Source organism: Bombina bombina, chromosome 9 (genome assembly GCF_027579735.1).
Source record: "Bombina bombina isolate aBomBom1 chromosome 9, aBomBom1.pri, whole genome shotgun sequence".
Taxonomy (NCBI): Eukaryota; Metazoa; Chordata; class Amphibia; order Anura; family Bombinatoridae; genus Bombina; species Bombina bombina.
The window spans coordinates 288,486,595-288,505,382 of NC_069507.1; the positions used below are offsets into that span (position 1 = coordinate 288,486,595).

Below are 18,788 nucleotides of genomic sequence, written 5' to 3' on the forward strand. Positions count from 1 at the left end.
CGTATTTACATTCATACATAAACATAACACACATGTATTTACACTCATACATAAACATAACACACACGTATTAACACTCATATATAAACATAACACACACGTATTTACACTCATACATAAACATAACACACACATGTATTTACACTCATACATAAACATAACACACATGTATTTACACTCATACATAAACATAACACACACAAGTATTTACACTCATACATAAACATAACACACACGTATTTACACTCATATATAAACATAACACACACGTATTTACACTCATACATAAACATAACACACACATGTATTTACACTCATACATAAACATAACACACACATGTATTTACACTCATATATAAACATAACACACACATGTATTTACACTCATACATAAACATAACACACATGTATTTACACTCATACATAAACATAACACACACGTATTTACACTCATATATAAACATAACACACACGTATTTACACTCATACATAAACATAACACACACATGTATTTACACTCATATATAAACATAACACACAAGTATTTACACTCATACATAAACATAACACACATGTATTTACACTCATACATAAACATAACACACACGTATTTACACTCACACATAAACATAACACACACGTATTTACACTCATACATAAACATAACACACATGTATTTACACTCACACATAAACATAACACACATGTATTTACACTCATACATAAACATAACACACACGTATTTACACTCACACATAAACATAACACACACACGTATTTACACTCATACATAAACATAACACACACATGTATTTACACTCACACATAAACATAACACATGTATTTACACTCATACATAAACATAACACACATGTATTTACACTCATACATAAACATAACACACATGTATTTACACTCATACATAAACATAACACACACATATATTTACACTCACACATAAACATAACACACGTGTATTTACACTCATACATAAACATAACACACATGTATTTACACTCATACATAAACATAACACACGTGTATTTACACTCATACATAAACATAACACATATGTATTTACACTCATACATAAACATAACACACATGTATTTACACTCATACATAAACATAACACACGTGTATTTACACTCATACATAAACATAACACACATGTATTTACACTTATACATAAACATAACACACACACGTATTTACACTCATACATAAACATAACACACATGTATTTACACACATACATAAACATAACACACACGTATTTACACTCACACATAAACATAACACACACGTATTTACACTCATACATAAACATAACACACACACGTATTTACACTCATACATAAACATAACACACACACGTATTTACACTCACACATAAACATAACACACACGTATTTACACTCATACATAAACATAACACACAAGTATTTACACTCATACATAAACATAACACATGTATCTACACTCATACATAAACATAACACACATGTATTTACACTCATACATAAACATAAAACATGTATTTACACTCATACATAAACATAACACACGTGTATTTACACACATACATAAACATAACACACATGTATTTACACTCATACATAAACATAACACACGTGTATTTTCACTCATACATAAACATAACACTTGTATTTACACTCATACATAAACATAACACATGTATTTACACTCATACATAAACATAACACATATGTATTTACACTCATACATAAACATAACACACACATATATTTACACTCACACATAAACATAACACACGTGTATTTACACTCATACATAAACATAACACACATGTATTTACACTCATATATAAACATAACACACACGTATTTACACTCATACATAAACATAACACACACATGTATTTACACTCATATATAAACATAACACACAAGTATTTACACTCATACATAAACATAACACACATGTATTTACACTCATACATAAACATAACACACACGTATTTACACTCACACATAAACATAACACACACGTATTTACACTCATACATAAACATAACACACATGTATTTACACTCACACATAAACATAACACACATGTATTTACACTCATACATAAACATAACACACACGTATTTACACTCACACATAAACATAACACACACACGTATTTACACTCATACATAAACATAACACACACATGTATTTACACTCACACATAAACATAACACATGTATTTACACTCATACATAAACATAACACACATGTATTTACACTCATACATAAACATAACACACATGTATTTACACTCATACATAAACATAACACACACATATATTTACACTCACACATAAACATAACACACGTGTATTTACACTCATACATAAACATAACACACACGTATTTACATTCATACATAAACATAACACACATGTATTTACACTCATACATAAACATAACACACACGTATTTACACTCATATATAAACATAACACACACGTATTTACACTCATACATAAACATAACACACACATGTATTTACACTCATACATAAACATAACACACATGTATTTACACTCATACATAAACATAACACACACAAGTATTTACACTCATACATAAACATAACACACACGTATTTACACTCATATATAAACATAACACACACGTATTTACACTCATACATAAACATAACACACACATGTATTTACACTCATACATAAACATAACACACACATGTATTTACACTCATATATAAACATAACACACACATGTATTTACACTCATACATAAACATAACACACATGTATTTACACTCATACATAAACATAACACACACGTATTTACACTCATATATAAACATAACACACACGTATTTACACTCATACATAAACATAACACACACATGTATTTACACTCATATATAAACATAACACACAAGTATTTACACTCATACATAAACATAACACACATGTATTTACACTCATACATAAACATAACACACACGTATTTACACTCACACATAAACATAACACACACGTATTTACACTCATACATAAACATAACACACATGTATTTACACTCACACATAAACATAACACACATGTATTTACACTCATACATAAACATAACACACACGTATTTACACTCACACATAAACATAACACACACACGTATTTACACTCATACATAAACATAACACACACATGTATTTACACTCACACATAAACATAACACATGTATTTACACTCATACATAAACATAACACACATGTATTTACACTCATACATAAACATAACACACATGTATTTACACTCATACATAAACATAACACACACATATATTTACACTCACACATAAACATAACACACGTGTATTTACACTCATACATAAACATAACACACATGTATTTACACTCATACATAAACATAACACACGTGTATTTACACTCATACATAAACATAACACATATGTATTTACACTCATACATAAACATAACACACATGTATTTACACTCATACATAAACATAACACACGTGTATTTACACTCATACATAAACATAACACACATGTATTTACACTTATACATAAACATAACACACACACGTATTTACACTCATACATAAACATAACACACATGTATTTACACACATACATAAACATAACACACACGTATTTACACTCACACATAAACATAACACACACGTATTTACACTCATACATAAACATAACACACACACGTATTTACACTCATACATAAACATAACACACACACGTATTTACACTCACACATAAACATAACACACACGTATTTACACTCATACATAAACATAACACACAAGTATTTACACTCATACATAAACATAACACATGTATCTACACTCATACATAAAAATAACACACATGTATTTACACTCATACATAAACATAAAACATGTATTTACACTCATACATAAACATAACACACGTGTATTTACACACATACATAAACATAACACACATGTATTTACACTCATACATAAACATAACACACGTGTATTTTCACTCATACATAAACATAACACATGTATTTACACTCATACATAAACATAACACATGTATTTACACTCATACATAAACATAACACACACATATATTTACACTCACACATAAACATAACACACGTGTATTTACACTCATACATAAACATAACACACATGTATTTACACTCATATATAAACATAACACACACGTATTTACACTCATACATAAACATAACACACACATGTATTTACACTCATATATAAACATAACACACAAGTATTTACACTCATACATAAACATAACACACATGTATTTACACTCATACATAAACATAACACACACGTATTTACACTCACACATAAACATAACACACACGTATTTACACTCATACATAAACATAACACACATGTATTTACACTCACACATAAACATAACACACATGTATTTACACTCATACATAAACATAACACACACGTATTTACACTCACACATAAACATAACACACACACGTATTACACTCATACATAAACATAACACACACATGTATTTACACTCACACATAAACATAACACATGTATTTACACTCATACATAAACATAACACACATGTATTTACACTCATACATAAACATAACACACATGTATTTACACTCATACATAAACATAACACACACATATATTTACACTCACACATAAACATAACACACGTGTATTTACACTCATACATAAACATAACACACATGTATTTACACTCATACATAAACATAACACACGTGTATTTACACTCATACATAAACATAACACATATGTATTTACACTCATACATAAACATAACACACATGTATTTACACTCATACATAAACATAACACACGTGTATTTACACTCATACATAAACATAACACACATGTATTTACACTTATACATAAACATAACACACACACGTATTTACACTCATACATAAACATAACACACATGTATTTACACACATACATAAACATAACACACACGTATTTACACTCACACATAAACATAACACACACGTATTTACACTCATACATAAACATAACACACACACGTATTTACACTCATACATAAACATAACACACACACGTATTTACACTCACACATAAACATAACACACACGTATTTACACTCATACATAAACATAACACACAAGTATTTACACTCATACATAAACATAACACATGTATCTACACTCATACATAAACATAACACACATGTATTTACACTCATACATAAACATAAAACATGTATTTACACTCATACATAAACATAACACACGTGTATTTACACACATACATAAACATAACACACATGTATTTACACTCATTCATAAACATAACACACGTGTATTTTCACTCATACATAAACATAACACATGTATTTACACTCATACATAAACATAACACATGTATTTACACTCATACATAAACATAACACATATGTATTTACACTCATACATAAACATAACACACACATATATTTACACTCACACATAAACATAACACACGTGTATTTACACTCATACATAAACATAACACACATGTATTTACACTCATATATAAACATAACACATGTATCTACACTCATACATAAACATAACACACATGTATTTACACTCATACATAAACATAACACACACGTGTATTTACACTCATACATAAACATAACACATATGTATTTACACTCATACATAAACATAACACATATGTATTTACACTCATACATAAACATAACACACGTGTATTTACACTCATACATAAACATAACACACATGTATTTACACTTATACATAAACATAACACACACACGTATTTACACTCATACATAAACATAACACACACACGTATTACTCATACATAAACATAACACACACGTATTTACACTCACACATAAACATAACACACACAAGTATTTACACTCATACATAAACATAACACACATGTATTTACACACATACATAAACATAACACACACGTATTTACACTCATATATAAACATAACACACACATGTATTTACACTCATACATAAACATAACACACAAACGTATTTACACTCAAACATAAACATAACACACGTGTATTTACACTCACACATAAACATAACACACACGTATTTACACTGATACATAAACATAACACACACGTATTTACACTCATACATAAACATAACACACGTTTATTTACACTCATACATAAACATAACACATGTGTATTTACACTCATACATAAACATAACACATGTATTTACACTCATACATAAACATAACACACGTGTATTTATACTCATACATAAATATAACACACGTGTATTTACACTCATACATAAACATAACACATGTATTTACACTCATACATAAACATAACACATATGTATTTACACTCATACATAAACATAACACACATGTATTTACACACATACATAAATATAACACACATGTATTTACACACATACATAAACATAACACATGTATTTACACTCATACATAAACATAACACACACGTATTTACACTCATATATAAACATAACACACACGTATTTACACTCATACATAAATATAACACACGTGTATTTACACTCATACATAAACATAACACATGTATTTACACTCATACATAAACATAACACATATGTATTTACACTCATACATAAACATAACACACACACGTATTTACACTCATACATAAACATAACACATGTATTTATACTCATACATAAATATAACACACGTGTATTTACACTCATACATAAACATAACACATGTATTTATACTCATACATAAATATAACACACGTGTATTTACACTCATACATAAACATAACACATGTATTTACACTCATACATAAACATAACACATATGTATTTACACTCATACATAAACATAACACATATGTATTTACACTCATACATAAACATAACACACATGTATTTACACACATACATAAATATAACACACATGTATTTACACACATACATAAACATAACACACACATGTATCTACACTCATACATAAACATAACACACACACGTATTTACACTCATACATAAACATAACACACATGTATTTACACACATACATAAACATAACACACACATGTATTTACACTCATACATAACCATAACACACACACGTATTTACACTCATACATAAACATAACACACATGTATTTACACACATACATAAACATAACACACACACGTATTTACACTCATACATAAACATAACACACATGTATTTACACACATACATAAACATAACACACACATGTATTTACACTCATACATAAACATAACACACATGTATTTACACTCATACATAAACATAACACACACGTATTCACACTCACACATAAACATAACACACACGTATTTACACTCATACATAAACATAACACACACATGTATTTACACTCATACATAAACATAACACACACGTATTTACACTCATACATAAACATAACACACACGTATTTACACTCATACATAAACATAACACACACATGTATTTACACTCATACATAAACATAACACATATGTATTTACACTCATACATAAACATAACACACACGTATTTACACTCATACATAAACATAACACACGTGTATTTACACTCACACACAAACATAACATACATGTATTTACACTCACACATAAACATAACACACATGTATTTACACTCACACATAAACATAACACACATGTATTTACACTCACACATAAACATAACACACATGTATTTACACTCATACATAAACATAACACATATGTATTTACACGCATACATAAACATAACACATATGTATTTACACTCATACATAAACATAACACATATGTATTTACACTCATACATAAACATAACACACATGTATTTACACTCACACATAAACATAACACACATGTATTTACACTCATACATAAACATAACACACATGTATTTACACTCATACATAAACATAACACACACATATTTACACTCATACATAAACATAACACACATGTATTTACACTCACACATAAACATAACACACATGTATTTACACTCACACATAAACATAACACACATGTATTTACACTCACACATAAACATAACACATATGTATTTACACTCATACATAAACATAACACATATGTATTTACACTCACACATAAACATAACACACATGTATTTACACACATACATAAACATAACACACGTGTATTTACACTCATACATAAACATAACACATATGTATTTACACTCACACATAAACATAACACTTATGTATTTACACACATACATAAACATAACACACATGTATTTACACTCACACATAAACATAACACTTATGTATTTACACACATACATAAACATAACACACGTGTATTTACACTCATACATAAACATAACACACATGTTTTTACACACATACATAAACATAACACATATGTATTTACACTCACACATAAACATAACACACATGTATTTACACTCATACATAAACATAACACACATGTATTTACACTCATACATAAACATATCACACATGTATTTACACTCATACATAAACATAACACATGTATTTACACTCATAAATAAACATAACACATATGTATTTACACTCACACGTAAACATAACACACATGTATTTACAACCATACATAAACATAACACACACGTGTATTTACACTCATACATAAACATAACACACGTGTATTTACACTCACACATAAACATAACACACATGTATTTACACTCATATATAAACATAACACACATGTATTTACACTCACACATAAACATAACACACGTGTATTTACACTCATACATAAACATAACACATATGTATTTACACTCATACATAAACATAACACACGTGTATTTACTCTCATACATAAACATAACACACATGTATTTACACTCATACATAAACATAACACATATGTATTTACACTCATACATAAACATAACACACGTGTATTTACACTCATACATAAACATAACACATATGTATTTACACTCATACATAAACATAACACACGTGTATTTACACTCATACATAAACATAACACATATGTATTTACACTCATACATAAACATAACACACGTGTATTTACACTCATACATAAACATAACACATATGTATTTACACTCATACATAAACATAACACACGTGTATTTACACTCATACATAAACATAACACACATGTATTTACACTCATACATAAACATAACACACATGTATTTACACTCATACATAAACATAACACATATGTATTTACACTCATACATAAACATAACACACGTGTATTTACACTCATACATAAACATAACACACATGTATTTACACTCATACATAAACATAACACATATGTATTTACACTCATACATAAACATAACACACGTGTATTTACACTCATACATAAACATAACACACGTGTATTTACACACATACATAAACATAACACACGTGTATTTACACTCATACATAAACATAACACACATGTATTTACACTCATACATAAACATAACACACACATGTATTTACACTCATACATAAAAATAACACACATGTATTTACACTCACACATAAACATAACACATATGTATTTACACTCATACATAAACATAACATAAAAAGTATTTACACACATACATAAACATAACACATGTAGTTACACTCATACATAAACATAACACACACGTGTATTTACACTCATACATAAACATAACACATGTATTTACACTCATACATAAACATAACACACACGTGTATTTACACTCATACATAAACATAACACATGTATTTACACTCATACATACAAATAACACACATGTATTTACACTCACACATAAACATAACACATATGTATTTACACTCATACATAAACATAACACATATGTATTTACACTCATACATAAACATAACACACGTGTATTTACACTCATACATAAACATAACACACATGTATTTACACTCATATATAAACATAACACATGTATTTACACTCATACATAAACATAACACACACATGTATTTACACTCACACATAAACATAACACACATGTATTTACACTCATATATAAACATAACACACGTGTATTTACACTCACACATAAACATAACACACATCTATTTACACTCATATATAAACATAACACACATGTATTTACACTCATATATAAACATAACACACACATGTATTTACACTCATACATAAACATAACACACACATGTATTTACACTCATATATAAACATAACACATATGTATTTACACTCATACATAAACATAACACACATGTATTTACACTCATACATAAACATAACACACATGTATTTACACTCATATATAAACATAACACATATGTATTTACACTCATACATAAACATAACACACATGTATTTACACTCATACATAAACATAACACACAAGTATTTACACTCATACATAAACATAACACACACACGTATTTACACTCATACATAAACATAACACACACACGTATTTACACTCATATATAAACATAACACACATGTATTTACACTCATACATAAACATAACACACAAGTATTAACACTCATACATAAACATAACACACACACGTATTTACACTCATACATAAACATAACACACACACGTATTTACACTCATACATAAACATAACACATATGTATTTACACTCATACATAAACATAACACACATACGTATTTACACTCATACATAAACATAACACACACCCGTATTACTCATACATAAACTTAACACACACACGTATTTACACACATACATAAACATAACACACACACGTATTTACACTCATACATAAACATAACACACACATGTATTTACACACATACATAAACATAACACACACACGTATTTACACTCATACATAAACATAACACGACAATACTTACCGATTTTACACAAAGCTAACCTTTTAAATAAAACAAACAAAACTATAACTAAGGCAAAAATGAACAAAATGGGGAAAGTGATGATGCTCCAGTGAAGATGACCTGTAGAGAGAGAGAGAGGTCAGAGTTAGACAAAGACAGTAGACAGAGAATCTAACAGACAGACAGACAGACATTCTGGTGAAGTGAAGGTGACCTGTAGGGAGAGAGAGAGGTCAGAGTTAGACAAAGACAGCAGACAGAGAATCTAACAGACAGACAGACATTCTGGTGAAGTGAAGGTGACTTTTAGAGAGAGAGAGAGGTCAGAGTTAGACAAAGACAGCAGACAGAGAATCTAACAGACAGACATTCTGGTGAAGTGAAGGTGACCTGTAGGGAGAGAGAGAGGTCAGAGTTAGACAAAGACAGCAGACAGAGAATCTAACAGACAGACAGACATTCTGGTGAAGTGAAGGTGACCTGTAGGGAGAGAGAGAGGTCAGAGTTAGACAAAGACAGCAGACAGAGAATCTAACAGACAGACAGACATTCTGGTGAAGTGAAGGTGACTTTTAGAGAGAGAGAGAGGTCAGAGTTAGACAAAGACAGCAGACAGAGAATCTAACAGACAGACAGACATTCTGGTGAAGTGAAGGTGACCTGTAGGGAGAGAGAGAGGTCAGAGTTAGACAAAGACAGCAGACAGAGAATCTAACAGACAGACAGACATTCTGGTGAAGTGAAGGTGACTTGTAGAGAGAGAGAAGTCAGAGTTAGACAAAGACAGCAGACAGAGAATCTAACAGACAGACAGACATTCTGGTGAAGTGAAGGTGACTTTTAGAGAGAGAGAGAGAGGTCAGAGTTAGACAAAGACAGCAGACAGAGAATCTAACAGACAGACAGACATTCTGGTGAAGTGAAGGTGACCTGTAGGGAGAGAGAGAGGTCAGAGTTAGACAAAGACAGCAGACAGAGAATCTAACAGACAGACAGACATTCTGGTGAAGTGAAGGTGACCTGTAGGGAGAGAGAGAAGTCAGAGTTAGACAAAGACAGCACACAAAGGTGCCTATCTATCAAGCCGTCAACCGAAAATACGCTGGAATTCTGCAGCGTATTTGTGGCGAGCCTGATTCGCCTTATTTATCAAAGGCTACAGACCGGCAAAAGTAGAATTTTGTGACGTAACATACGATCCGCCGGTCTCAGTCCGACACAGATGGATGCTTACGTCACTACAGATGTTCCGAATGCAAATTCGGCACTATCTGACTACTTTTGCTAGTTATCAAATAACTACCAGGTACGCTCGCCACTATTCCGGCCCAGCGTACCTGGTTTTCAATCCGCCGCCCTGGAGGCAGCGGATGCCATAGGAATCAATGGGAGTCTGAAAGCAGCGAAAGCTCATGTTCGATTCTGCCCGATATCCCATTGATTCCTATGGGAGAATAAAGTTACATTTACATCTAACACCCTAACATGTACCCTGAGTCTAAACACCCCTAATCTGCCGCCCCCTACACCGCCGACACCTACATTATACTTATTAACCCCTAATCTGCCGTCCTCAACGTCGCTGCCACTATATTAAATTTATTAACCCCTAAACCTAAGTCTAACCCTAACCCTAACACCCCCTAACTTAAATCTAATTTAAATAAATCTAAATAAAATTCCTATCATTAACTACATTATTCCTAATGTGGTGGGTTTTACTGTTGGGGGGGGGGGTTGTTTGTATTTTTTTACAGGTAAAAGAGCTGATTACTTTGGGGCAAAAGACCCTATAATTTAGTGTTGTTTTTTTTTTTGTACTTTAGATAATTGTATATAATTTAGTTAATTGTATTTAATTTTGTTAATTTATTTAATTATAGTGTAGTGTTAGGTGTTATTGTAACTTAGGTTAGGTTTTATTTTACAGGTAAATTTGTCTTTATTTTAACTAGGTAGTTATTAAATAGTTAATAACTATTTAATAACTATTCTACCTAGTTAAAATAAATACAAACTTGCCTGTAAAATAAAAATAAACCCTAAGCTAGCTACAATGTAACTATTAGTTATATTGTAACTAGGGTTTATTTTATAGGTAAGTATTTAGTTTTAAATAGGAATGATTTAGGTAATGATAGGAATTTTATTTAGATTTATTTAAATTAGATTTAAATTAGGGGTGTTAGGTTTAGGGGTTAATAAATTTAATATAGTGGCAGCGACGTTGGAGGCGGCAGATTAGGAGTTAATAAGTATAATGTCGGTGGCGGCGGTGTAGGGGGCGGCAGATTAGGGGTTAATAACATAATGTAGGGGGGCGGTGGGCTCCGGGAGCGGCAGGATAGGGGTTAATACATTTATTAGAGTGGCGGTGGGCTCCGGGAGCGGCGCTTTAGGGTTTAATAACTTTATTTAGTTGCGGCGGGGTCCATGAGCAGCGGGATAGGGGTAAAACAGTGTAGTATAGTGGTGGTGTTTAGTGATAGTATACCAATAAAGCTGGGAAATAGCCGAAGAGCAGCGAGATCGATGACTGTTATTTAACAACAGTCCGCTGCTCATTGCCCCGTACTTGGTGCGCGGCTTTTTGACAGCTTTTTTGGTAACTTTAGAGAGCGTATTCAGGTCAGCGGCAGCGATGTTAGGCGATCTTAGGCGAGCGTATTGGTGCCGTCGAATGCAAGTAAGTTGACGGCTTGATAAATAGGCCCGAGAGAATCTAACAGACAGACAGACATTCTGGGGTAGTGAAGGTGACCTGTAGGGAGAGAGAGAGAGGTCGGAGTTAAACAAAGACACACTGTCAGAAAAATGGGTACGGTTGGGGTCTGTTTGTGAACACTTAGGGTACAACTGCTGTGGTTGTACCCTCAATGGATCATAATTACACCTTAAGGAACTAATATGTACCATTTAGCGGTAAACAAGGTACAAATATGTTTCCAACTGTCAAAGGGTCCATGTCTGTACCATTTAATCCCCCCAAAAGGTACAATCACTTGTGGGACTGAAAGGCTGAGGGGGATGGGTGCTTCAAGGCTGCAAAACCCTGCAAGTCCATATCATTTGTACAGCTCAATTATTCATATTCACATAACTGTCAGTCACCCAAAATGAATGCAACACACATGTTGTACGGCAAAATAATGATGTTCAATTGTTGTTGGTAATATGCAAGAAGTGGGCAAAGCAAAAAAATACTTAAAGGGACAGTAAAGTAAAAAAAATCTTTCATGATTTAAATAGGGCATGTAATTTTAAACAACTTTCCAATTTACTTTTATTACCAATTTTGCGTTGTTCTCTTGGTATTCTTAGTTGAAAGCTAAATCTAGGAGGTTCATATGCTAATTTCTTAGACCTTGAAGACTGCCTCTAATCTGAAAGCATTTTGACAGTTTTTCACCACTAGAGGGTGTTAGTTCATGTGTTTCATATAGATAACATTGAGCTCAGGTACATGAAGCTCCTAGGAGTCAGCAATGATTGGCTAAAAATGCAAGTCTGTCAAAAGCACTGAGATAAGGGGGCAGTCTGCAGAGGAATAGATACAAGGTAATCACAGAAGTAAAAAGTATATTAATATAACTGTGTTGGTTATGCAAAATTGAGGAATGGGTAATAAAGGGATTATCTACCTTTTTAAACAACAAAAATTCTGGTGTTTACTGTCCCTTTAAAGGACCAGTCAACACAGTAGATTTGAATAATCAACAAATGCAAGATAACAAGACAATGCAATAGCACTTAGGCCCATATTTATCAAGGTCTGTCGGACCTGATCCGACAGTGCAGATCAGGTCCGACAGATCTCGCTGAATACGGCGAGCAATACGCTCGCCGTATTCAGCATTGCACCAGCAGCTCACAAGAGCTGCTGGTGCAACGCCACCCCCTGCAGACTCGCGGCCAATAGGCCGCCAGCAGGGGGTGTCAATCAACCCATTCGGAACTTGATAAATATGCCCCTTAGTCTGAACTTCAAATGAGTAGCAGATTTTTTTTCTGACAATTTTAAAAGTTATGTCTATTTCCACTCTCCCTGTACCATGTGACAGCCATCAGCCAATCACAAATGCATACACGTACCATGTGACAGCCATCAGCTAATCACAGATGCATACACATACCATGTGACAGCCATCAGCCAATCACAAATGCTTACGTATATTCTGTGAATTCTTGCACATGCTCAGTAGGAGCTGGTGACTCAAAAAGTTTAAATACAAAAAGACTGTGCACGTTTTGTTAATGGAAGTAAATTGGAAAGTTGTTTAAAATGGCTGCTCTGTCTGAATAATGAAAGTTTAATTTTGAGTTGATTGTCCCTTTAATAACCCATATATTCAATGATACAGTATTGTGTTCTAAATAGCAAACAAGCACTTAACATTTTAATGTTTATATTTAGAGCATCAATATGTTAACTCAAACATAAAGCAAATGTATTAACTAACATTACAAATATTTTTTTTTTTGTTTTAAACTCTATAAAATAAACAAGAGCTGTTTAGGAACCAGTTTTTAAAAAAATTAAATTGTAACCATTCCCCAGTCACATACATGGGCATTATGTTCCTTGACATGTGTAACACAGCTCCATCTATTGGTAGCAGGTGCATCACCCAAATGTGTACTGGGGAAATAGACTCATTTGCATATATTTTGCATAGGGTGACAATTCAATGTATGGTTGTGAGTTTTAACGTTTATCCCTCCCCCGAATCCCCCTTCTTTTCATTAAAATTATATTTTATTATTATGTTGTTTTCTAGATGTTTTCTATATATTTATGTTTTATGTGGCATATCACCCTAAATTAAATGGGGTGTTTTTAGAGTCTAGTACAGAGTGATAAAAACACATGGAGGCCCATTCATCAAGCTCCGAACGGTGCTTGAGGGCCAGTGTTTCTAGCGAGTCTTCAGACCGCTAAAGACCGCTGCTCCATAACCCTGTTCGCCTGCTCTGATGAGGCAGACAGAGATTGCCACAATTGAACCCGATCGAGTACGATCGGGTTGATTGACAACCCCTGAGTCTGCAGGGGGGGGGCGTTGCACCAGCATCTCACAAGAGCTGCTGGTGCAATGCTGAATACGGAGAGCGGATCAGCTCAGAACTGATCAGCTCCGACAGAGATTTGATAAATAGGCCTCATTGAGTAGCTCTTTTTGGAACTGGTTGTTTAGCCTGGTTCTTTCAGGTGGTTCTGTAGCAGTCTTTGGATCTGCTATATGGTTACAGTATCCAAACTTTTTTTAAAACTGCAGTGTGGCTATTGTAATACTGTCTGAAAAAGTACACATTAAATGAATGCATATTTGAATGTTATATAATAAATTTAATGGAACAACATTTGTAATATGCTGTGTTGAGTACAAATTTGCCATCATGAGGTACAAAGGGCTTGTCACTGGGGCAGTACCCTTAAAAGGCCAGATTTGCACCATTTTTTAAGGGTACAATATGTTAACATAGCACCGAGGTCCAATCTAGTCACCAAAGGTACATATTTGCCTTTGAAAGGTACAATCTGCAAGGGTACCAATTTGTACCCATGTTTAAGGGTACAGCGGGTGTACCTTTGAGTGTACTGCCCCAGTGACAAGCTGTTGTACCCCTAAAGGTACAATTTTTGCAAATTTTTTCTGACAGTACAGGAGACAGAGAATCTAACAGACAGACAGACATTCTGGGCAGTGAAGGTGACTTGTAGAGAGAGAGAGAGAGAGATCAGAGTTAGACAAAGACAGGAGACAGATAATCTAACAGACAGACAGACAGACATTCTGGTGAAGTGAGGGTGACCTGTAGAGAGAGAGGTCAGAGATAGACAAAGACAGCAGACAGAGGCCTCTAGTTATCAACGTGTGGAATTCCAGCGTATTTGAGGCGAGGCTGATTCGCCTTAGTTATCAAGCCCTAGACACCGGCAAAAGTAGAATGTAGTGACGTAAGCTTCGATCCGCCGGACTCAGTCCGACACAGATCGATTCTTACGTCACTCCAGATGTTCCGCACACAAGTGCGGCACAATCTGACTACTTTTGCTAGTTATCAAAAAAACTAGCAGGTACGCTCGGCACTTTTCCGGCCCAGCGTACCTGGTTTTCAAACCGCCGCCCTGGAGGCAGCGGATCCCATAGGAATCAATGGGAGTCTGACCATAGCGAAAGTTCATGTTCGCTGCTGCCAGACATCCCATTGATTCCTATGGGAGCTGTCTACACCTAACACCCTAATATGTACCACGAGTCTAAACACCCCTAATCTGCCCCCCCTACACTGCCGCAACTAAATAAAGTTATAACCCTATAATAAACGTATTAACCCCTAAACCGCCGCTCCTAGACCCCCCCCCCGCCACTCTAATAAACTGATTAACCCCTAAACCGCCACTCCCAGACCCCGCCGCAACTATAATAAACTTATTAACCCCTAAACTGACGGTCCTAGACCCCCCCGCCACTCTAATAAACTGATTACCCCCTAAACCGCCGCTCCCGGAGACCACCGCCACGCTAATAAACTGATTACCCCCTAAACCGCCGCTCCCGGAGACCACCGCCACGCTAATAAACTGATTAACCCCTAAACCGCCGCTCCCTGTCCCCGCCGCAACTATAATATATGTATTAACCCCTAAACCGCCGCTCCCGGAAGCCCACCGCCACCTACATTAAACCTAGTAACCCCTATCCTGCCCCCCCTATACCGCCGCCACCTATAATTAAGTTATTAACCCCTATCCTGCCAATCCCAGACCCCGCCGCAACTAAATAAATAGTTTAACCCCTAAACCGCCGCTCCCGGACCCCGCCGCAAACTATATTAAACTTATTAACCCCTAATCTGCCCCCCCTACACCGTCACCACCTATAATACATTTATTAACCCCTATCCTGCCCCCCCCTACACCGCCGCCACTGTAATAAAATTATTAACCCCTAAACCTAAGTCTAACCCTAACCCTAACACCCCCCTATCTTAAATATTAATTAAATACATCTAAATAAATTTAACTCTTATTAACTAAATGAATCCTATTTAAAACTAAATACTTACCTTTAAAATAAACCCTAATATAGCTACAATATAAATAATAATTATATTGTAGCTATCTTAGGATTTATTTTTATTTTACAGGCAAATTTCAATTTATTTTAACTAGGTACAATAGCTATTAAATAGTTATTAACTATTTAATAGCTACCTAGTTAAAATAAAGAGAAATTAACCTGTAAAATAAAAACTAACCTAAGTTACAATTACACCTAACACTACACTATACTTTAATAAATTATTCCTATTTAAAACTAAATACTTACCTGTAAAATAAACCCTAAAATAGCTACAATATAATTAATAATTACATTGTAGCTATTTTAGGATTTATATTTATTTTACAGGTAACTTTGTATTTATTTTAGCTAGTTAGAATAGTTATTAACTATTTAATAACTACCTAGCTAAAAGAAATACAAAATTACCTGTAAAATAAATCCTAACCTAAGTTACAATTAAACCTAACACTACACTATCATTAAATTAATTAAATAAATTACCTACAAATAACTACAATTAAATACAATTAAATAAACTAACTAAAGTACAAAAAATAAAAAAAAGCTACGTTACAAAAAATAAAAAAAATAAGTTACAAACATTTAAAAAATATTACAACAATTTTAAGCTACTTACACCTAATCTAAGCCCCCTAATAAAATAACAAAGCCCCCCAAAATAAAAAAATGCCCTACCCTATTCTAAATTAAAAAGTTACCAGCTCTTTTACCTTACCAGCCCTTAAAAGGGCCTTTTGCGGGGAATGCCCCAAAGAATTCAGCTCTTTTGCCTG

The 18,788-nt window shown here is 33.2% G+C and overlaps 1 protein-coding gene across 1 annotated transcript in view; it reads right to left on the reverse strand.

Moving 5' to 3' along the window:
- LOC128640352 (tumor necrosis factor receptor superfamily member 6) overlaps window positions 1–18,788 on the reverse strand; it is a 205,008-nt gene that overhangs the window by 36,163 nt on the left and 150,057 nt on the right. Inside the window, exon 4 of the mRNA XM_053692850.1 lies at window positions 10,943–11,044. Within this exon, the coding sequence (XP_053548825.1) occupies window positions 10,943–11,044 (102 nt within the window). The remainder of the gene's footprint in view (window positions 1–10,942; window positions 11,045–18,788) is intronic.